The sequence below is a fragment of the Protomyctophum bolini genome, assembly GCF_963924005.1.
Source record: "Protomyctophum bolini genome assembly, chromosome: 12".
In the NCBI taxonomy this organism is placed as follows: Eukaryota; Metazoa; Chordata; class Actinopteri; order Myctophiformes; family Myctophidae; genus Protomyctophum; species Protomyctophum bolini.
The window spans coordinates 26,342,872-26,367,170 of NC_137873.1; the positions used below are offsets into that span (position 1 = coordinate 26,342,872).

The window sequence follows — 24,299 nt, forward strand, 5'->3', positions numbered from 1 at the left end:
TCAAGCCTCGCCCTCGTTTTTGCGACTGAACACATGAAATACGACCTGTGGGAACCATGGAAAAAAGTTTCTCCCGTGCCTTGCTGCCCGCCTCACCCACCTCTCTCATACACACACACACACACACACACAGAAGCACACGCAACTTGCAAGCCCAACTAACTGGTGTCTTGTTAAATAAATAAAGAACGAACACCTGCATGAATTAAATAAAGTTGTAGGCCTACCCTGTCTGTTTCCCTCTCACCTCGCTTGCCTTGCTGTCATGTCCACGCACGCACCTACATGACACGTACAGTACATCGACATCGCATCGCCATGAATGGAATTAGTTTGTAGGCTGGCCTATACATTTTACCCATTCGTGCAGCGCAGTGCACGGCGAAGGCGTGATACTGCGCACTGCTGTGATATTAAAGTCCTGTGGATGACTCGGTGATGCCTGCATGAGAGATAGGCTATCATGTCGTCAAGGCAGTCATAATCAACGTTTATGTAGTGATTTGATCATTGATGAACGAATCATAAACATATGGATGAAGGCTTGCCGCTTGCATGTGTGCTGGTATGTGTTGGCGACGCACGCCGCGGTCCCGTCCTCCCGGCCCCCGAAAATGATCTCGCTTTTATCTGAACTGTCAAAACTGTCAAAACCTGTCTAAGCACTTATTTAAACTAGAATTTCGCCCCCCTTCGGGGGGCTCAATCCTAGTGTCGTTGCAGCGCAATATGGGAAGAAGGAAATTGCGGGAATTGACAGACTCCACTTCATGTTTCAGCTGTGGTTTTAAACTCAGTAGTGTGCCCTGCACACAGCGCACACTCGCAATTGCAGCTGGAGGGCGACGCGACACACACACACACACACACACACACACACACACACACACAGAGCGATGTGTGGATAAATCACTGAGATTTGGGAAATGTGTTCAGAAGTACAACGATTAAGCACGCACAGGCAAATGTCAGAAGCATCTGTTTCGGTTTCCAAACAGGAAGTTGTAAATGTGCTTATTAGACGGAGGCAGCGTGATGCTGGCATCTATTGTGATGCCAGCATCACCACATTTCACATAGAAATATAAGCACCCATTTACTCGCTTAGCGGAGACTGTGGGGTGGTAGAGGACATCTCCCCGGACGCGTGGGTATGTCCAGATAGTTGCCTCGCGGAGGCCTCTTTGTCCAGTGTCCATTCTGGGTCTGGAAACGGCACTTTTTTGAGTGTTGACCCCAATAGAAGGTCTGCTGGTCTGAATTTTACACCTCTCCCGCTTAGCGGAGACTGTGGGGTGGTAGAGGACATCTCCCCGGACGCGTGGGTATGTCCAGATAGTTGCCTCGCGGAGCCGTCTTTTGTCCAGTGTCCAGTCTGGGTCCGGAAACGGTAATTTATTTTGCATTGACCCCAGTAGAAGCTCTGCTGCTCTGAATTTTACACCTCTCTCGCTTAGCGGAGACTGTGGGGTGGTAGAGGACATCTCCCCGGACGCGTGGGTATGTCCAGATAGTTGCCTCGCGGAGGCCTCTTTGTCCAGTGTCCATTCTGGGTCTGGAAACGGCACTTTTTTGAGTGTTGACCCCAATAGAAGGTCTGCTGCTCTGAATTTTACACCTCTCCCGCTTAGCGGAGACTGTGGGGTGGTAGAGGACATCTCCCCGGACGCGTGGGTATGTCCAGATAGTTGCCTCGCGGAGGCCTCTTTGTCCAGTGTCCATTCTGGGTCCGGAAACGGTACATTTTTTTGCATTGACCCCAGTAGAAGCTCTGCTGCTGTGAATTTTACACCTCTCCCGCTTAGCGGAGACTGTGGGGTGGTAGAGGACATCTTCCCAAACGCGTGGGTATGTCCAGATAGTTGCCTGGCGGAGCCGTCTTTTGTCCAGTGTCCACTTTATAAAGTCCATGCACTCCAGTGAATAGCATTTATCCATTTAGATAACTTTTTTATGTTATTTAATTACTTATTTTTACACAGAAACATAATGTGTGTCTTTACAATAACTGTAATGTAATAATAATACTAATAATGTAATGTAAAAATTATTTAATTAACGAATTAAATAATCTTATTTTATTCTGAAAGCAACCGGATGTCTTAAATCTGCTAGCTGTCAGACCGGAAGTTCTAAATTTGCTCATAAGACGGAGCCTTAGACGGAGCCAACTGGCAGGCAGTGCGAGAGGCTGGTTACAGGATTCTATAGGTCAGCCGTTTTGGTGTGACACACACGGCTTCCACATTTAGCTTCATACTGGGTGAAAGTGTCCTTCCAAAAATTATTATTTCGCTCGAAATTCTTATTCACAATGACATCGAGTTGAGGTGTTTGTGTTTTAGGGTAATTGTTGCATAAGCGCTATTTCGCACTATTTCTCCCTCCCCTCCCCTGTGTCTGAAGCAGCTAGCATGGAAGCTATATGGATTATGGAAGCTTTCCCTCCGATTGCACACAACCATGCCGTTATCCACGCGTCCATCCGATTGCTTTTAATGTAAATGTCCCATCCACTGAGCAATAGCGATATAAGCGCCTTATTCATTCATTCGATTCATTTGGGTGTGGGGCTGTGCAGTGCTGTGGGCAGCCTTTCTGACGGAGGCTCGGAGCTGCTGCTGCTGACGCTGTTCGAGTCGCATGGAGCAGTATAGAGTAGGCGTGGCGCAGCATTAGAAGGGCGCAGCAAATGCACGACATTGAGGGGTAGAAACCATCCCGGTCGCGTGGTTCATCTAACGCGTGTGTCACTGTGAAGGACTGGCCCCAATAAGTGAACGTAGTTGGCGTAGTAGACGCCAACATGACGATTCTGACGTAGGCTGGTGATGTTGAGCAACAATGGCGTGGTTGACAAAAGTAATATTTATTCAGTAATTAAGACATTTCTTTCAATGAAATGTAGCCTATATGTATTCTGGGAGTGTGCCGAATTTATTTTGCATATAGAGATGTGTGGTGAAAGTGTGGTTGGGTCGGAGAAAGCTGTTGGATAAACGGCCATGTGCTTATGTACCCCTGTCTATTAGGGTAGCAGGATTATTATGATTATTATTATTAGTATTGTTATTGTGATTATTACATGGATTATTGTTGTGATGTGAGCTTGTGGCTGACTCACTATCTAGAAAATAAAAACATGGCACTTCATTTAAAATAGGTTACAGACCCCTGTTATATGCGCTTGTTTTGGGATTATTTTTAAAGACCTATTTACTTGTTTCTATGAGACATGGCAACGCCAACAGCGCAGCGAAAGGCATCCACGTCTTTCTCTTGTGAAATGCTGAGATTAGAAACGACCATAATTATTTCATTTCTCAACCTTAAAAAATAAATAAAGACATCTCCATAATCCTTGGGAAGTGTGTGTAGCAAAAGTAGTCGGCATTGTCATGGTTGAAAGTATTCATGCAACACTGACGCTGTAAGCTGTGTGATGCTAACGCGCTAACACCGTTAGCATGGTCTGTGTTGGTCAAAGGAAAAAGGATAGATATGAAACTACTGGCCAAAGTGTCATACAAAACACAACACCTAAAATCGGAATGTGATGGTGACCTATTGAGCACAAACAGACAATCATGATTTGCTTGCTGGACCTATAATTAATTTATGTGCATTACATTTCCACCTCGCACATATAAATCAAAAGCAAGATGGATGCTAACGCGCTAACACCGTTAGCATGTTCTGTGTTGGTCGGAAAAAGGATAGATATGAAACTACTGGCCCAAATAAATGTCATAGAAAACACAACACCTAAAATCGGAATGTGATGGTGACCTATTGAGCACAAACAGACAATCATGATTTGCTTGCTGGACCTATAATTAATTTATGTGCATTACATTTCAACCTCGCACATATAAATCAAGCCACAGTGCAGTCAGAGAGTAGTTCACAGGTCACACACAGGAGCAGTGAAAGGGGGAGGGGCCTTCGGATGGCAGTGTAGAGTAGGCACGACATTGAGGGGTAGAAACCATCCCGGTCGCGTGGTTGATCTAACGCGTGTGTCACTGTGAAGGACTGGCCCCATTAAGTGAACGTAGTTGGCGTAGTAGACGCCAACATGACGATTCTGACGTAGGCTGTTGAGGTTGAGCAAGAATAGCGTGTTTCAGAAAAGTAATATTTAAACAGTAAAGAAGACATTTTTGGCGAATGCAATGTAGTCTATGTCTTTTGTGGGAGTGTGCAGGTTTTATTTTGCATAGAGAGATGTGTGGTGGAAGTGTGGCTTGGTCGGAGATAGAGCACGAATGAACGGCCAGGTGCTCATGTACCCCTGTCTATTAGGGTAGCAGGATAGTGAATGATTAAGCCCCTTACGCATATAGCCTGGATAGGAAAAGCGTACGCCAGCTGCGGAGCAGACGTGGGTTTTGAACGTTGTCAAGTTCAATTTCAAGCTTTGCCGGAAATGGTAAATGTCGGCAATTTCGGCGTGCACCCATATTTTGGCGTACGCACGGTTGATAAATGAGGGCCTCAGAGTTACACACCCGTACGGGCCATTTGGAACCCACTCAAGGAGACTTTCGGAGACCCACTGGGGTAGCAGAGTGTTTCCAGTGAGCCAACACGCACAATAGCAGCACCCTGACTCTGTTTAACCAGAATGGGGCCCAAGTTCTGTCCAAAATGGCGTGTGAGCATACAGCCCATTGCGCTTTAATTATTTCTCTCTCACTGCCTGTCTATCTCCGTGTCTATGCCTAGCTATCTATCTCTTATTCTGTGTACGGTATGTTTTTTTTGTCTGTGACCATTTTCCACCATGTTCCAGAGGCCATGTCAGCCGGTGACAGCCATGAAGAGGGCCGACTGGTGTACCGCTATGGAGGGGAGCCAGTGGGAGCCTTCGTTCAGCCCAGCCTCCGCCTCCTGATACCCTCCATCGCCCATGCCATGTTCCTGGATGTAACCCATGACAACGAGTGTCCCATACAGGTGGATAAATTACAATGGCTACTCATTGGATGTGCAAGTAAAAATTAGAGTAGATATTGTTTATACAGTATTAATTTTATTATATACGCTAATAGGAAAGGAAAAAAAAACCAACAAACACACAACAACACACAAACACATTCATTCATTATGTGCACAAGCAAATCTGTATTTTTGTCCTACACAAACATTAAATTCCCATTGACAATCAATGGAGAATTTACGTCATTATGTGCACAAGCAAATCTGTATCTTTGTCCTATATAAACATTAAATTCCCATTGACAATCAATGGAGAAATTACGTCATATGTGGATGAGCAAATCGACATGTTATGTACGATGATACGTGTGTGATTATTATAATTTTTTTAATAATCGATGATTAGTATTATTTTTTTAATAACCAATTAAATCGATTTGTTCTGTTGCACCCCTAAATGAATGGAAGGGCTTTTCTGATCAGGTTTCTCTTTGTGTTGCAGCTGCGCTCTGCTTTAGACTCTCTGCCCAGTGCAGCTGTGGTCTCAATGGCCTGCTGTGCTACTGGCTCCACTAGAGGATATGATGAACTGGTGCCCCATCAGGTAACACACACACACACACACACACACACACACACACACTGTACACACACATTGTGCAACTAGTTATAGTTATATACGTAAATAAAAATGGTCACTGTCAAGCAGCAGACACCTTGTATTTCCAAAAACGTTACTTTTCGGGAAATGGAAAAGAAGAGCCAGTGTTCCAATTGATCCAATGTAGTTATAATCTAGTCATAAATTAGGGAATTAGTATATAAAAACAACAATGCAACTAGAACTGCACTCTGCCGAGTGCATACTTGCTTGTTGCACACTAGTAGGCCATAAATGGCCTACTAGTGCGCAAGCAGAGCGCGCAAGTACTTTCGACCGCTGGAAAGTATCACTCTCAGTATCTCTGTGAAGGAACGTTTGAAATGTATAATCATTACGTGTAACTATTTGCTACCTAACTACTTTTTTACAGAAAAATGAATCATTGATATGTGATGAAAAAAAAGGTATATAAACTGAATTAAAATATATTATACAGTATAATTATTTTATTACTTATTGTAAATTGTCAATTGTTTTAAATGTATTTCATTTTGTACTATAGTGATATTAATACTAAATCATGATCAGAGTAATATGTGTCTCTAACTTCAATTTCTGTAATAATACTTTCAAATTTGTTGAAATATACATGATCTAAAATACTTCCGAAATCTGTAGTTGGATTTGTATTTAATTGTTTAAAGCCTAATCTTGACATGAAGGTCTTTATATTTATATCTTTTTCAGTATAATGGTCTTCATTGAAATCTCCTATTATCATAATTGTGGAAGTCGGAGATGATAGATACTTTACCATTTTCTTGAGAAATGTGTTTAATTCCGTAAGGTTTGTTTTAGGTGATCTGTACATAAGAATGATATATAGATCTTTATTTTTTACATGTATACATACGTGTTCTACTTTTTCTAATATCTCGATTTATTTTTGAATTATTTCAATGGCAATATCTTCTTTTATAGCAAACATAACTCCCCCACCTATATCATATTCTCTGTCATTCCTGATTGTTTTGTAATTGGTGTTCATTGTTTTTAATTTAAAAGTAATGTTATTATTTTTCTTTAAGTGTGTTTCAGTAAAAGCTATTAGATCCAACATTTCGAGTTGGGAATCTGAGTTTATATCTTGTAAATGTGTTAGATAACCTCTGATGTTCAACAATCCAATTTTTAATGAATGTTTTAATGGTAATTGAGTTATCTTCCGTATATTTGGATTTTCTAGAGGTGATTGTCATAATCGTATCATTTCTCTTTCTACATTCTTATCTACTTTGATCTTTTTAGGACTAAAATCAAGTATATATAGATCTCTTATCCTTTTCACTCGACTGAATGCTACATAGGCTTGTCCCGGGTTAAAACGTGAGCCCTTCATAGATACGACAATCTCTTGTATAGTTAAACCTTGAACCTTATGAATAGTTAATCCCCAAGCTAATGTCAACGGGAATTGAAACCTATTTGTTGATCCTGTTCTTCTGCCTCCATGGAAAATTATAGCTTCATGTCTGTATATTGGAACTGCTTCTGGGTAATTTTTAGATTTACTATTAGACTTCGCATTAAGACCAACATCTTTGTCTTGGAATTTAACAAGTATTACTGTAACATAGGTGTCGTTTTTCTCAAAGTCAATATACTCAACAAGTCCTCTGATACCGTTGACTAATCCATCAGATACCATTACATTAGTAGTCAACATCACTTGTGCACCAATTGCTATACTGAGTGTTGTTACAGAGTATGTAGTTGTAATTTGATTAGCAGTATACTGTGGTTACTTGGTTCCAAAAAGTGAAGACAAGTTTTCTTCAACGGTAAATCTGTGCCTGGTTTGCTGGGACTAGTTACAACATTACGTCATCCTTGAGAGAGTACATGGTGTGTATATGACGTAATGTTGTAACTTGTAACTTGTAACTAGTCCCAGCAAACCAGGCACAGACTGTATGTAGTTGTTCTAGTTACAACTACATACAGAGTATGTAGTTGTAATTTGATTAGCAGTATACTGTGGTTACTTGGTTCCAAAAAGTGAAGACAAGTTTTCTTCAACGGTAAATCTGTGCCTGGTTTGCTGGGACTAGTTACAACATTACGTCATCCTTGAGAGAGTACATGGTGTGTATATGACGTAATGTTGTAACTTGTAACTTGTAACTAGTCCCAGCAAACCAGGCACAGACTGTATGTAGTTGTTCTAGTTACAACTACATACAGAGTATGTAGTTGTAATTTGATTAGCAGTATACTGTGGTTACTTGGTTCCAAAAAGTGAAGACAAGTTTTCTTCAACGGTAAATCTGTGCCTGGTTTGCTGGGACTAGTTACAACATTACGTCATCCTTGAGAGAGTACATGGTGTGTATATGACGTAATTTGTAACTAGTTACAACATTACGTCATATACACACCATGTACTCTCTCAAGGATGACGTAATGTTGTAACTAGTCCCAGCAAACCAGGCACAGATTCACCGTTGAAGAAAACTTGTCTTCACTTCGAAGAGACCAAGCGAAACGATTACTTGCGCGCTCTGCTTGCGCAAGTAATTATGGTGATTAAATTATTTCTGCTCGACAGTGACGAAATACAATAAGATTTACTCAGTGATTTTATTAATCGCAACACACCATTACGGCTTATTGCAAAGTGTGTGTGTGTGTGTGTGTGTGTGTGTGTGTGTGTGTGTGTAGATCTCTGTTGTAAAGGAGGAGCGTTTCTACCCTAAATGGAACCCCTCAGCCCTCCCCACTGCCCATGCTGAGGTCGGTGCCCAGAGTGGTATCATCGCTGGTAAACTGGCTCTCAACCAACTGCACCAGGAGCTAGCTTCCCAGGGATTCATGCAGGTAGTTTTCTGTATGAATTGGTTAAAACAACACATATTTAGTAGAGCAGTAGAGAAGCAGTTCTCAAACCTTTTCATATCAAGGAACCCCAAATCATGTATTTGGCCACGGACCCCATCTGAAAATGTGGATACTGCTTAATATAAAGACCATAAATTAAGCTTAAGCCTCATATGATGTCACTTGCAGGTGTACGTGGATCAGGTGGACGCAGACATCGTGGCAGTGACCCGGCACTGTCCCAGCACCCACCAGTCTGTAGTGTCTGTGTGTAGGACAGCCTTCTGGAAGAACCACCAGTACCCCAGCAGTATACCCCCCATGTTCATACCGGGTAGGACCAGTACACAGTTACCGTTTTCACTGGAAATACCTACTGCAGTTAGCCTGGGTAAACCCCTCCCCCCTTGCCAGATTTGCACCCTCTTGGCAGAATGAAATGTTGTCCATCAGTGCCCATACCCGAGGCGGGGTTGGCGAAAGGGCCTTTCTGTGTGGAGTTTGCATGTTCTCCCCGTGTCCCCTAGGGTAGGTACCCTCACAAAAAACATGCAGTAATCCTGGTCTCTAAACTGCCTCCCATGGCCAGCCGGGGCGCCTGATGGAGGGGAAAGGAACTGTTTGGAATAACGTGTTCCTTCCACGTCCAACCAGGGAAACTCCCCCCTGTCAGGTGTAAAGGAGCAACTTGGACACTCATGCATGAAGGAAGCATGAGTTCAAGTCCATTGCTCTCCCCAGGTTGGCGGAGGGTGTGTAGAGCCCAGGATCACATTAGATAATTGACACAGGGTGAAAAATGGGTTACAAAATCGTTGGATAAAAAATAATTATAATATTTGTTTTTATAACTGACTAGAAATACCACGTCCCATGTTGGCCAAAGAGTGATTGCATTGTTGTGCATTCTCTTCTCTTTCTCTCCCACTTTCTCTCTCTAGGGAAGATCGAGGAAGTGGTGTTGGAGGCGAGGACAGTGGAGAGGAAAGTCGGGAGTTATATGAAAGATGACGACTACATCAATGGCATGCCGGAGTACACTGTGGAGATCAAAGAACACATACCGGTAAATGTTATGACGATGATATTAATGATGTTGGTGTTGATGACATGATGATTATTATTAATATCAATACTACTACTAATAACAATAATTATAATATATCTAGTTACAGGATAGTAAAGTAGTGAAGCAGGCTGGAGTTACCTCTAAAGGCCGATCAGAATTTGTCCAGGAAATCGTCTTCCAGAATCTCACACCTGGCAGCGTTATCGCCTTTAGGTATTTAACATGCAAGCATGCATACACTCACACTTGTTTATCCTCAGTCTTATTCTCTCTGACTTTCTCCAACTTTGTCTCTATCTGTTTCTCTGTGTCTTGTCACTGTCACTCTGTGTCTCTGTGCTGTGCTCCCAGGGTGAGTTTGGATCCTAAGGCCCAGCAGTTGGTGGGTGTTCTGAGGTACTACCTGACTCAATTCAGCCCTAAGTACCGCAGAGGCAGCACCCCTGACCCAAACACACCACTAGCCCTCCAAGCACCACTAGCACAGTGAGTGTACACACACACACACACACACCTGCATAAAATGAACATTGCACCTGTCACAGACATGCGCAGAGCAAGTGCAGTTGCTGCCAGCCGTACATTGGGCCACCTCAGCATCACGTTCTCATTCACATGATTCACTTCATGCATCATGGATGCTTATATTTTACATAAACGCTGCTGCCGCTGCTGCCTATCACAAGGCATTTTATTTACATCATGGTTTTACATTCACCAACGCTGATGAGCGGCGCTTTGTAGGCGAGGAGGGAGCGCTTGCTCATTGTAGAAACTCCAAATATTGTATAACATAAACATATGGCTCGATCTGCATCAATGGAATATACATATGCGTTGTGAGCCGACGTGAGCCATTATGTCAAGTCAAGTTTTGCGGATTTATCGTTTCGCCTGTTTACATGGAGACGGGAGGAAACAGCGTTGATTTCCACTTTGGAAGGTGTTTTCACTTCCCCCGAAAACGCTGTTCTTGTCTAAAGCAAGCGATACTTTATTTTGCCGTTTTCTATGAATACCGTTCTCGTGTAAACGGGGTCTTAAACGTTTGCTGTCACAGTCGCTGCTGTCGCCTCACAGCTAGAAGGTCCTGGGTTCGATTCCTGCTGAGGACGCTGTGGGCACTGGGGGCGTGTTCTCTCCTCCACGTCATCAGTGCCCATACCCGAGGCGGGGTTGGCAAAAGGGACTTTCTGTGTGGAGTTTGCATGTTCTCCCTGTGTCCCCTAGGGTAGGTACCCTCACAAAAAAAGTGTGTGTGTGTGTGTGTGTGTGTGTGTGTTCACATACAGGTTAATGTCCAAGCTCACTTTGGCAGATCTGAACGTTCTGCTGTTTCGTTGCGATTCTGAAGAGCAGGAAGACGGAGGAGGGTGTTACGGTATTCCTGGATGGGAGACTCTGAAATACGCTGGACTGCAAGGTACATGAATTTACAGCATGATGCAAGATGAAGTGAGGGGCGCTCTTATCATCATACATCATCAGACACCTATGACGACCTATGTCCACATATGACATAAATTCTCCATTCATTGTCAATGGGAAGTTTGTGTAAGATGTAAATCTACACTAATAAAAAGTTTAGGTATAGCGGGTAAGGCACCGGCGAAAATAGGGCACCATGAGCCCTATTTTTGTCAGTACTAAAAAAAGGGAAACTGCTATATAGATACCACTGTGTCAGCAGAACCTCTTTAATTGGCCTCTAGGATTTATGAATAGAAATAGAGACATTAACCACTGGCTCCATACGGATACTGGGGGAGAACCAGTGCTTTATGTAATTGTAAGGTATGCAGCCACACAGCTTTCTATTAAATTAAGGGACTTTATCTTCACTGTGCCGTGCTGTGGTTATTGGTTTACTGGTGTTTCTCTGCTGGGGCCCTCGTGAAGGTCTGATGTCGGTGCTGGCCGACATTCGTCCCAACAACGACCTGGGACACCCTGTCTGTGCCAACCTGAGGCAGGGCGACTGGCTCATTGAGTATGTCTCCAACAGACTGGTAAACAAAGAGGGACCTCTGGCACAGGTAAGGCTTACAGTCATGAATAAAAGACTGCTGTCAAATGCTGTGCATTTATGTACCCTGAATAAGTGAATGAATGAATGATTGAATGAAGGAACGTGAAGAAGTGATCATGTATAGGTACAGTTAATAATCCACATACAGTAGATCAATTCACAGGCTCATCAGATGAGATCTGACACTGATACGGATCTGATACCGTGACACATACTGCTTTTTAAACATTACGTCTGCCTGTCTTTGCTGGTCTGCGTGGCAGGTGGGTCAGTGGTTGGTGGCCATGTTTGACTACCTCAAGCACATCCCACGTTACCTCATCCCCTGCTACTTTGACGCCATCCTGGTAGGAACCTACACCACTGCCCTGGATGCTACGTACAAGCGCATGTCCAGGTACGGCCGTACGTGCCTGACCGTCTGCGTAACTGAGTAGGTAGAGAGGTAATCGGAAGGTCTCCGGTTTGCCTCCCAACCTGCCCATGTCGAAGTGTCCCTGAGCAAGTCTCTTAACCTTAACAGCTGCCCCCCCCTTATCATGACCATCTGAGCTGCGTGAAGCTGAAAAGTAATTTCCCTCACAAGATTAACTGAACCGTCCCGTCCCGACTCAATCTCACACAAGATTGACAATTTGATTGATACAATTTCAACATTTTTAACTATTATTGCTAGTTTGTCTAAATACATGCGTAGTTTACATGTTTATTTAAAGCTTGTTTTGTTTACCAATCCCTTCAGCTGGGTCAATGTATAGTGTGATATTCTACAGGAGTTGTGGTAACTGGCATTAGTTGCACTAATTCAGTCTTTCTCTCCTTGTAGTTTTATCCAGAATGGCTCCAGCTTTGTGCGTCTCCTGGCGTTGGGTTCGGTCCAGATGTGTGGCGTTGGCCGTTTTCCCGCCCTCCCTCCTGTTTCCTCTGAGTTAGATGACGTTCCGTACCGCCTCAGTCCAATCACAGGGGAAAAGGAGCAGTGCTGTGTCTCACTGGCTGCAGGTAGCTAATCACCTTCTGAGATGTTCATGGTGTTTTGATGGCAATAACTGAGTGATTGATTGCTCACAGTAAATTCAAGGTTAAAATCATGTTGGAAAAACGCATAGCGTGGACTGGTAATGTATCACTTGGTTGTCATGTGAATTTGATTATTTACAGATGTAAGCATGTACGACATATTCTATTCTAATTATTATAAAACAATGCAAACAACATTGGCAGTACAGTACATCCAGTCTATTGTTATTCGTATTCTCCAGGTCTTCCTCATTTCTCTGCGGGTATTTTCCGCTGTTGGGGCCGAGATACGTTCATTTCTCTGAGGGGACTGATGCTGCTGACTGGCAGACATGTTGAGGCACGGTATGGCATTGGTGGTCACAGAGTGTGTGTGTGTGTGTGTGTGTGTAGATGTCTTTATGTACAATGTATGCTCATGCATGAATATTCACATCATTATGTGTAGGTGTGCTTTTGTACGTGCAGTGCACATCATCTGTATGTACACTCTCTAATTACCAAATTGGCATTCGCATCCTCTGTCGTCCCGTCACTTATTAGCAACATTATCCTGGCCGTTGCGGGCACCCTACGCCACGGCTTGATCCCAAACCTGCTGGGAGAAGGACGCTGTGCCAGGTTCAACTGCAGAGACGCAGTGTGGTGGTGGCTCCAATGCATCCAGGTACTGGTGGATACAGTACATATTAATGCATCCAGGTACTGGTGGATACAGTACATATGAATGCATCCAGGTACTGGTGGATGGATACATATTAATGCATCCAGGTACTGGTGGATACATACAGTAACTAGATAAAGTGCCCCTCAGGACACGGGTCTCCACCAGGGCAGGTCAGGCTGTGGCCTCCTGGTGGCGCTATAATAGGCCAATGTGAAAAGGGTGCCATTTCTTCATACGCCTTGGATGGCAATTGGATGATTTGAGGCATATTGTTCCAAAAATGTGTTTTTCAAAAATCCACCTGTTGGTGGCGCTATAACAGGCCAATGTGAAAAGGGTGGTATATATTCCTCAGCCTAGTAGGAACGTCTGTAAAAGATTTCATGTAAATTGCACGCTGCGTTCATGATTTGAGGCTTTTTGTTCAAAACGGGCCAATCCTGTAAAAAAGCCAATGTTAGCCAATCAGGATGGAATATGAAATATCAATACTCTGACCAGAGTACCAAAACATCCAAATGACACTAGGCTGAACGAATGCAACGGTAGCAAGTCTGACCCAACACTGCAGCTAATCGCCAAAAACAGCCGATCTACAAGCATAAATGACAACTGACAAGTGTAGACCAGGTAAAATAACAAGTTCTCGTATCGGTACTCTGTATCGGCAAGTACTAAAAATGTACTCTGTCTGAAAAACAAATATTATCGGGACAACTCTATAATAATGAATCCGGTGGTGGATACATACAGTAATGATGCATCCAGATACACATAGTAATAATGCATCCAGGTACTGACCGATTTTAGCTATATATCGGTTGGCTATTCAAGAATAGCTTCGTGCCATGCTGTGAGCTTGTAGATCTGCTAGATCGGCAAATACATGTAATTTTGGGGGTCCTTGACATGAAAAGGTTTGATATAGCAACATATATTTTTCAGACAACAGTTAGGATTTAGAATCAGTCTCAGGTCTTAATGGGGTAATGCATTCAGGTACTGTGGATACTGTCACGACCTGGCTCATAAGGACAGGAACCGGAGACCACATATATCTATATGTAATCAGAACAGACTCATACACATAATTATGAGTCTGTTCTGATTCCATACAGATACTCTTGAGTTTAAACTAATGATATACAGCAAATATCTACCTTATGCAAAGAAAACATTTATAGCTGAATGAACCGGTTTCATTGTGACTAGCAGAGCTTTGATATGATATTGTTTGATAATTTATTGTCATTTAGGACTACGCTACCCATGTGCCCGAGGGGCTTGAAATCCTGCACTGCCCTGTTACACGCATGTACCCCAGTGATGACTCTGAGCCATGCAAACCGGGAGAAGTGGTATGTCTCTCACACACACACACACACACACACACACACACACACACACACACACACACACAGTACACATACACACAGATGCAAAAAAATGTTGAGTCACAAGATAAGAGTAATGGCTAATCTTGCTGACAAGAACTGATTCATGTACAATCAATGCGTTTGTGTTTATAAAACAGTAGCTGTAGCAATAATATACAATAATATTTGTTAATAATATTTTCCACAGGTTTGATGTTAGATTTAATGTCTCAGAAAGTTAATTCAATGTCTCAGCAAGAAATATGTTATTCTAATGTGTGTGTTTGCATGTGTACAGGAGCAGCCACTATATGATGTGATACAGGAGGCCCTGCAACGCCATCTAGAGGGCATCTCTTTCAGAGAGCGAAATGCTGGACCCAAGATAGACATGCATATGAGGGATGAAGGTAGGTGTGTATGTAACTGAGTGGCATTGCAACCCATTTTGGGCGGGAACCCCTTTTGGTGTTAGCATTATGTTATGCTTTAGCTATTTTTGAAAAATCGAAGAACGACGGACATAGAAACATAGCTTTTTCAGAAAACTGTCAGGATGTGGAAGACATTTTTAGAATCTGATCTCAGGCCTAAATGGGTTAAAAGCAGGGTTTTATTAGTTTGTAATATACTTTGTATGTTGGTGGGGTTTTCCTCCAAGTAATCTAACCTACTAAATCAACCATTGCCCTGAAATATCCTGAAGCCATGCTCAACGTTACATTACTTGCTCTTATCCTTGACCCCTGCCAGGGTTCAACGTGGCTGCCAAAGTGGACCCAGCGACAGGTTTTGTATCTGGAGGCAACCGTTTTAACTGTGGAACGTGGATGGACAAGATGGGAGAGAGCGAGCAAGCCAGGAATAAAGGCATGCCTGCTACGCCGAGGTACAGTAATACCACAGTAATACTACAGTAATACCACACACACACTGTAGAATAGATAGATACACACACATACTGTAGATACACACATAGGCGTGTAGTCTGAAGGTACTTGGTTGACAGCTACCCAACAAAGTATCAGACATTAATGCAATCTCCCGCCACCACCAAGATTCCAAACGATGATGAGCCGTAGATGTGCCGTTCCAGATGTGTGGGTGTATCAGCAATATTCTGCTGACAACATGCAAATCTGCCTAATGACATAATGCCATAATTATGTTACTGGCAAACAAATATCACACCCCCTCTCTTCCCCTTTATTTGTAGAACGGTTGACATAGACTGGATAGGATGCGCTGATCAATTATTACATGACAAAATAAAATGCAATAAAAGCCAGGGTTCCTTTTCATTAGACCCACCTTGTTAGTCCTGTAGCACCAGTGTTACTGGTACTGTTGGTGTGTCAAGCTTTCAAACACAAGCACTTATCACCCGTACACTACTAGAGGTCAATTGAAAGGATTAGAGGCGTAAGGGCGATACGTTTATTTAGATTTTGAATCGTTTAGATAGGTATTTGAAGGCTTCTGTCTGCCTTGCTCACATTCTCTGATGTTATTGTTTTTTGTATGTGTCTGTGATGTGTGTCCTTGCTCCAGAGATGGAGCAGCAGTAGAGATCGTTGGTCTCAGCAAATCCACAGTCCGCTGGGTGGTGGAGCTCCACGAGGACGGACAGTTCCCCTACAGTGGCGTCACAGTACACAGAGACGGTAACTCACAGACTGTAACCAATCAGCATGATTGCAGTTTAGACAAACCTTTTTCACATGAAGTGCTATGTTTTCATTTTGGTGATAGTCAGTGTGCCATCATTTAATTAAATGAAATTATCTCAGCTGATTTTGATTGTCCATAGGATACACATAACAAGTTAACAACCTTAGAAATGTTTTCTTTAACATCAGGATGTAATGATCATTAAACTCGGAGCAATAACCCAGAATCCCGCCCCAGTCATGAGTTAGGAGTTAGGAGTTGAAATGAATGGACAATTATGTGCAGGATGTAATTTGTAGATGTGAATGGACTTAATTTAACTGACTAAACGTTTTTGCAATATTTCATTTTAAAATTAAATATTGTCTCACAAAAAATCTCTGTCTCACACTTATGCCAGTGTGCCAGTGATCACCCTCCCCGGGGCCAATGTTGGCACCTGTGCCTAAGGTTGCCTACCCCTGGTTTAGACCCTTCATTTTTACAGAGATATTTGATTAAATTAAAACTCTCCCTATATGTGCAACTCTCTCTATATATATGCAATACATTTCCAGGTAAGGAAGTGTTCATCTCGTATGATCAGTGGAACCAGCAGCTCCAGGAGACGTTCGAGAAAGGTTTCTGGGTGTCTGGGGAGTCGGAGGACCCCAACGAGAAGCACCCTGAGCTGGTGCATAAAAAAGGCATCTATAAGGACAGCTATGGGGCCTCCAGTCCCTGGTGCGACTATCAGCTGAGACCCAATTTCGCCATCGCCATGGTGGTGGTAGGTCAACAAACACACTTAGACAGATTTATATCATAGGGGGCACCTTGGAACAGTCTGTAGTGCTGTCGCCTCACAACTAGAAGGTCCTGGGTTCAATTCCCGCTGGGGGCGTGTTCTCTCCTCCGCGTCATCGGTGCCCATAACTTGGTGGGGTTGGCAAAAGGGCCTTTCTGTGTGGAGTTTGCATGTTCTCCCCGTGGCCCCTAGGGTAGGTACCCCCACAAAAACATGCAGTAATCCTAGTCTCTATAACTACCTCCTCCTGGCCAGCCGGGGCGCCTGATGGAGGGAAAGGGAACTGGTCGGAATAACGTGTTCCTTCTACGCGCTACGTCTGGCCGGTGAAACTCTCCCCCGTCAGGTGAAAAGAAGCAGCTTGGACTCCTTATGCATAGAAGGAAGCAAGAGGTCAGTCCGGCGTCCTTGTGGGATAAAAAAAAGACAGATTGATATCATTATCAACATGGTGGTGGAATAGGGTTCCCAGATGTCCCAGTTTGGCAACACTAAAAATGTCCCTCTAATTTGTTAGTCAGTTGAAATTCCTTCATGGATGTGATGATGTTGTTGTGATGATTTGGTTGACTGGCTTTGTACTGACTGACAGGCTCCAGAGCTGTTTACCGTGGAGAGAGCGTGGACAGCCTTGGAGGTCGCTGAGAAGAAGCTTCTGGGACCTCTAGGGATGAAGACCCTTGACCCTGAGTAATACACATACACACAAGATTCTGCATCTCAAAGCCTGTTCATTTAAAATCAAATAGAACACCCATTAACAATTGTATTTTTACTCTCCTTTTATCATTGTTGTTTTATTTTTATTTTTTTAAATAATAAGATGCCCTTTGAGAAGATTTTCTTGTTCTAACTCTCGTCTGGTACATCAGCTCATCATTATCAAAGTAACACTCCATGTTGTCTGACATCACCTTAGTGACATGGTGTACTGTAACACTCCATGTTGTCTGACATCACCTTAGTGACATGGTGTACTGTAACACTCCATGTTGTCTGACATCACCTTAGTGACATGGTGTACTGTAACACTCCATGTTGTCTGACATCACCTTAGTGACATGGTGTACTGTAACACTCCATGTTGTCTGACATCACCTTAGTGACATGGTGTACTGCGGCGTCTACGACAACGCCCTGGACAACGACAACTACAACGTGTCCAGGGGCTTCAACTACCACCAGGGACCGGTGAGTCACAAAGCTCTTTGCTGCTCTGGAGACGGTAGTGTGTGTGTGTGTGTGTGTGTGTGTGTGTGTGTGTGTGTGTGTGTGTGTGTGTGGCTGTGACGGCCTTTACTGGGTGTCACCCCCTCATCTCTCTCCTCATTTCCTGTCAGCCTACTGTATACCTATCCCTCTATGAAAAATAAAATAAAGGTGAAAGCCACAAAAACAAACTTTTGAAAAAATAGAAAAATAAACGCTAATTCCGCACTCAGACATACAGACGGTACTCGGACATACAGACACACATTGCTGTCTATAGGAGTGGAGTGGCTAGCACCACTCAAAAAAGAAAATTGTGGGATAAATCTCAGACTGTTGATAATTCTGTGTCTGCATTTCTCTCTGTAAATAGGAGTGGTTATGGCCAGTAGGCTACTTTCTACGTGCTAAACTGCACTTTGCCAAGATGCTGAGTGAGGAAGCCTACAGAGAGACTGTCACCCTGGTCAAAAATGTGCTGTCAAAACACTATACCCACCTGGAGAGGTAGGAATACTTGGTCTGCCTGTTTCTACATGGTTTCTGGCCTGTCCTAAATCCTGACACCTAACTGAAGCAACTGTAGTCTTTTGTCCTCTAATGTATTTCAGTGTAGGGCTGGGTGATATTTCAAATTCTCTAGTTTTATAATGGAAAAAATAAGAAAAAAGCTCTGGTCAGGTGAAAATTGTGTGTAATTGAGTACAATCCTCTAGTAAATGTACGTAGCTACCGTCCACCATTGGTAAGGACCTTTATGTTGCTGTTCTCGTCCCTCTCAGGTCTCCATGGAAAGGTTTACCAGAGTTGACCAATGAGAACGGCCAGTTCTGCCCCTTCAGCTGTGAAACTCAGGCCTGGTCTCTGGCCACGATGCTCGAGGTCCTGCATGACCTCTAGACGACCTCCCTGTGTGACCACATCTCTGCCTGTGTTTTTGAGAGGTTGTCCTTTCTGTGTGCATGGAATCCTCTTCGTGTTTGAGTAAAAGGTCACACACCCCTCCCTTCTAGTAGTAGGGGATAAAGTACAGTTTTAGACCATGAAGGAGGGGCGCTGTCTCAAGCGAACTTGAGCCACGAGCAAAAGTGCACGAGTTGCCGTGTCAAACATTGTGAAGTTTGCTTAGCCCCGTTGGAGTTGCAACCCGTTGTAGTAAAAGAACAGAATAGTAAATCATGTTCTGGTGAGAGTGTTTGCCCCAAATGCCACTCAAAGTTACTACTGGCCAATCACAGCACGTCCTTACTTAAACGCAAAGAAGATTCCATGCTTGCGTCCTTACTCCTTTCTACTGTAGTAGTTCCTGTTGTAGCCCAGCGAGGAGGAAGGAGATTTCACAGGGCTGATACAAACGGGCACTTTACTTCCAGTAATATATCCGTTTTTGTGAATTCTCCCTCTTCCTCACAAGCAAGGTCTAACGTCAAGGCTACATTTATACTCTGTTGCATGACCAGCACTTTTTGTCCAGTTGAAAACATATAATTTCTGTAGAGCAACATAGTATAGTTGCGCAACAAAGTATAAATTAGCGTGAAAGATTACCAGGTTTAGCCCCAATAATTCTGCAGTGCCTCCTCCAGTAGCTCAGTTATTTTTTTTAAATAAAATGCCAGGGTGTGTCAACTTCTAAATGGATATACAGTAGAACCAGCATTTTACAGAGCCAGCATTTAGTCTATTAGATACTGAATAAAATCCAAACATTCTGGTCCTAGTGCTGGTTCATGCACTACCATCACAGAAGTGCTGATTGTTGTTACAGTTGTCAGTGTCTAATTTTATACCTGAGTAATCTATAGATCAGTGATTCTCAACCTGTGGGCCCAGCCCCTGCTATTACAAGTGGGCCCCCGACTAATAGGATTTTCAAGCAGGCCCTGATCCGCCAGAAAAGGTTGAGAATCGCTGCTATAGACCTTGTAGAAAGAAAGCTCTTGGGGTTGAGTGGTGCATTGTTTGGCCTACAGTGCTTGGCCTGACTAGAACACACACATGTATTATGTTTAGTCGAGTCACGGCAGGTAATTTGAAAACCCACAGGCTGTGGTAGCTGAATGTTCAGAACTACTGAATTCTTCTTTGCTGTACTGCTAAAATGTCTTGTTCTGTAAATGGTGGGATTATTGGCACACACACACACACACACACACACACAGAGATACTTAGTTCAGTTGTTCCTATTGGTATATAAACAGTTTTTCAATAGCAGTGTATTGTTTTGCTGTTTACAAAGTATGATCTCAGTCTGCTGAAATGGGTGGGAGAATAGATTTAAACAAATAAGCACTGAAACTGTAACATCTGTCATCCAGTTCATTATTGTTACGGCAGGGGAAATGTTTTTCTTCTGCATTCTGTCCCAAATCAAAGAAGCTCGGTCTACTGATACTTTAATTAATTGATCATTTCTACCCCTCTTTTTTAACTTTCACTTTATGTGAATATACATATCCAAGAAATTGGAAAACATTCATTGGGTTAATTTAACAAGACCGTAAGTAACATCATGATGAAAGATGGTATCAAAATATAAATCTGTGTGAGTCTAATATATACTATGTCACACAATGATGGCCTATAGTCAACACCTGCGTTGTGTGGTGAAGTATAAATTAGGTTTTTACTTCCTTGTGTTACATTTGCCTGTAGCTCGCTGTCATGCTTTTTATTGAAATCATTGGTGTTGGTGTTTATTTAATGTTGCATCACCTGGTGTATTTCTGTCCTAGACAAAACTGGGTTCACTTTCTGTATAATTTAGTTATTAAAATAATAATTGTCTGGCATATCCACATATCCAAAGAATTATACAATCACATAAATGCTGTCATTAGCAATGGCGGATTTTGTTTTTCTCTGCAGAGATTCATGCAAATTGATGTCAGCCTTGCAGTGTCAGTCGGCTTCATTTTATTCTTACACATGCTGCACTGTTTGAGAAGAAAAAGGTAAAACATTGGAGAGTTTTTTATTAATGGAGAATGGTCATTTTGACAAAAGCTGCTTTGTGTCTGAGAATGTATCTATATAATACCATTACTGTTTTCCTGTTTTAAGTGTGTCATCACTGTGGATTTATGACCTTAAAATGCCCTACCTCTTAACCATCACACCCTAATCCCTTAGCCTGTTCCTCACATGTACACACACAAGAAAATCATTGACAACGTTTTTTTTTACAAGATCACAGGACTGATGCACCAATGATGTTACATGGATCTCTTATCCCCCTCCCTATGTTTTCCTATACTTAAGTTACACTTTCTTTTATAAAATGTATTGAAAAAGAAAATGCTCAATGTATACTTGCCACTTTACATCCTTCACCCTATACCCTTAAATATGAACTTCACCCTAAACATCCTCCACCCTACACCTTTTACATATTAACTTCACCCTAAACCATCCTCCACCCTTGCATACTAACGTCACCTGGGCTGGCCTAAACCATCCTCCACCCTTACATACTAACGTACTTGGTACTTCACCTGGGCTGGCCTAAACCATCCTCCACCCTTACATACTAACGTACGTCACCTGGGCTGGCCTAAACCATCCTCCACCCTTACATACTAACGTACTTGGTACTTCACCTGGGCTGGCCTAAACCATCCTCCACCCTTACATACTAACGTACGTCACCTGGGCTGGCCTAAACCATCCTCCACCCTTACATACTAACGTACTTCACCTGGGCTGGCCTAAACCATCCTCCACCTTTACATACTAACGTACTTCACCTGGGCTGGCCTAAACCATCCTCCACCCTTACATACTAACTTCACCTGGGCCGGCCTAAACCATCCTCCACCTTACTCACTTAATCCTAAACCATCCTCCACCCTCCTCCCTTGCATACTAACCCTGCACACTAAACCATTGTCCACCCTACACCCTTAAATGGTAAACGTTTATGGACGTTCTTATTGAAGAACATAAAGGTTTAAGAAACTATCATTTATCATAGGTGATGCTGTACAAGTACATGAATGTATTGTAACTATATTTAGCAGGGCAGGTGAAACGGTTTGGTAGTTGTGTGTTGGTGCTAGTTATTTGCATTTTCTGATTATTAACCCTTTGTAATCAGTAAGAAATCCCCTTGGATTACACTAGTCTCTAGATCAATGATCATTCTCAGTGCATGATGTTGACAACATCAATTGATATGAAGGTGATGAAGCAGACAGTAGAACTTTGTTGTTGCCATTGTTGTTTTGGAATGGTTAAAGTTGCACCCATATCTAGCAACTATGTAATAACAGTAAGTTGTACCACAACAAAAATAACCCCAAAAAATGTTGGTTAGTACTTTCACATTCACACTTCCTCACCAGCATTTAAACTTGATTTAATATTTCTCAAGAAGTGTCACTCAACTGTAGCTTGCTGTTTCAAGAAGCAGGTTAACAAATGTGTTTTTTTAAAGTGCTTGTACAATTTGCTTCGGTAAAGTTACAGGGAGAACAATTAAATGAGACATCACTTTGGGCAATGTTGCAATATAACATGGTTAAAACCTTTATCCAGTGTAGGATATAATTTGACTTTGTGTACTATTCTAACCCACACAGCCTTACTATCATAATCTGGTCATTTAATTGGTCAGTGTGTGGTTGCATTGGTTGTTATTGTGTTGTGGTTTCCAATGTTTCCCTAATATTGCCATAGAGCTGTAATGAATAAACAACCTGCTACAGTGTGTGTGTGTGTGTGTGTGTGTGTGTGTGTGTGTGTGTGAGAGAGAGAGAGAGAGAGAGATAGATCAGTTACAAGTTATTTTCATTCACACATGTTTTATTTTATTTAAACTGCACATGTGCCTGTCTGATATACTTTGTGTGTATATATATATATATATATATATATATCTCTCTCTCAGACTCATCATTTGGCGTTATTATTAGGCCTATTATTAGTAGGCCTAAAAACATGATGGAACTAGCTAATAAGTTGTAATAACTAACAGCTCATTAGGGAACAGACAATCGTTCAAAAGTAGTGTGTACTGCTGGTATTACAGATTGCAAGAAATGCATGCTTTCTGTGCATGAGAGTGCATCCAATGCCTGTATTTGTGCTCGCCCACGTGGATGTCAGTAGTAGAAAGACATATTTAGCAGAACTAACCACAGTCCAGTTTGGGCACATACAACCTAGGCAAACGGAGAGATAAAGACAAATGTGTTAGTAACACACAGCTCAGCCCTACAGGAAGATCACAAACCAACCTGGTAGTAGTGAGTGAGTTAAAATGATACTCAACTGGATTGATCGTCCCTTTTTTATGGAGCTGGAAGGGGCTTTCAAAATTTGAATGACCTCCAATGAGTTCAAATAAATTGGCCTTTAAGGTTTTGGAGAAAGTTGTTTAAAACTGATCTACAAGTAGAAAAACGCAAGGTTAAAGAGTTAACTGCTTTCCCCAGTGGCATTACTGCAGACCAACGGAGGGCTTTTTATGCTACTAGTATGGGGTGACAAAGCAGTAGTATAATGTTCCATCAAAGAGCACCTGTCTAGAGAGCCACTTTATCCATGCAGCGCTTCCTCCCTTTATATTGATCTACGTTTAAAATCAAAATGGTTTTAACCAACAATCTCCCTCTCATAGTGTAAAATGCTATGAGTACTATAGATATTAATCTGTGGCATAAACTGAAAATCCTATTTTATAATAACAGGCTTCTGGTGAGAGCATTTCCCCTTTGGGTAAAGTCTAAGGAAGGGTCTTAGACTCCTAGCTGTCATTAAATCTCTAAACGAGTCAAATCACCAGCCATTCAGAGAGCAAATTAGTCACACTCAGTCAGTACTCACTTTGTCAGCAGAACCAGATGGGACTATGGTGCTGCTAGATGGGATTATGGTGGTGCTGTTCACTGCTTCCAGACCAGAACCAGATGGGACTATGGTGGTGCTAGATGGGATTATGGTGGTGCTGTTCACTGCTTCCAGACCAGAACCAGATGGGACTATGGTGGTGCTGTTCACTGCTTCCAGACGCACAGAGCTGCTGTTCACCTGAACCCAGAACGTTGTG

At 42.6% G+C, this 24,299-nt stretch overlaps 1 protein-coding gene across 2 annotated transcripts in view; it reads left to right on the forward strand.

Moving 5' to 3' along the window:
* The window catches only part of agla (amylo-alpha-1, 6-glucosidase, 4-alpha-glucanotransferase a), a 40,512-nt gene extending 17,555 nt beyond the window's left edge, over positions 1-22,957 (forward strand). For both annotated transcript variants that reach the window (XM_080778681.1, XM_080778682.1), the window contains exons 14-35: positions 4,796-4,959; positions 5,444-5,545; positions 8,267-8,422; positions 8,612-8,756; positions 9,364-9,488; positions 9,592-9,704; positions 9,843-9,977; positions 10,784-10,914; positions 11,391-11,527; positions 11,784-11,917; positions 12,347-12,522; positions 12,783-12,885; positions 13,084-13,207; positions 14,464-14,565; positions 14,882-14,993; positions 15,337-15,472; positions 16,135-16,247; positions 16,812-17,023; positions 17,634-17,731; positions 18,145-18,232; positions 18,624-18,757; positions 19,033-22,957. In XM_080778681.1, the coding sequence (XP_080634807.1) occupies positions 4,796-4,959; positions 5,444-5,545; positions 8,267-8,422; positions 8,612-8,756; positions 9,364-9,488; positions 9,592-9,704; positions 9,843-9,977; positions 10,784-10,914; positions 11,391-11,527; positions 11,784-11,917; positions 12,347-12,522; positions 12,783-12,885; positions 13,084-13,207; positions 14,464-14,565; positions 14,882-14,993; positions 15,337-15,472; positions 16,135-16,247; positions 16,812-17,023; positions 17,634-17,731; positions 18,145-18,232; positions 18,624-18,757; positions 19,033-19,150 (2,858 nt within the window). In that variant the 3' untranslated portion in view covers positions 19,151-22,957. The remainder of the gene's footprint in view (positions 1-4,795; positions 4,960-5,443; positions 5,546-8,266; positions 8,423-8,611; positions 8,757-9,363; positions 9,489-9,591; positions 9,705-9,842; positions 9,978-10,783; positions 10,915-11,390; positions 11,528-11,783; positions 11,918-12,346; positions 12,523-12,782; positions 12,886-13,083; positions 13,208-14,463; positions 14,566-14,881; positions 14,994-15,336; positions 15,473-16,134; positions 16,248-16,811; positions 17,024-17,633; positions 17,732-18,144; positions 18,233-18,623; positions 18,758-19,032) is intronic.
* Positions 22,958-24,299: the final 1,342 nt, after the last annotated feature.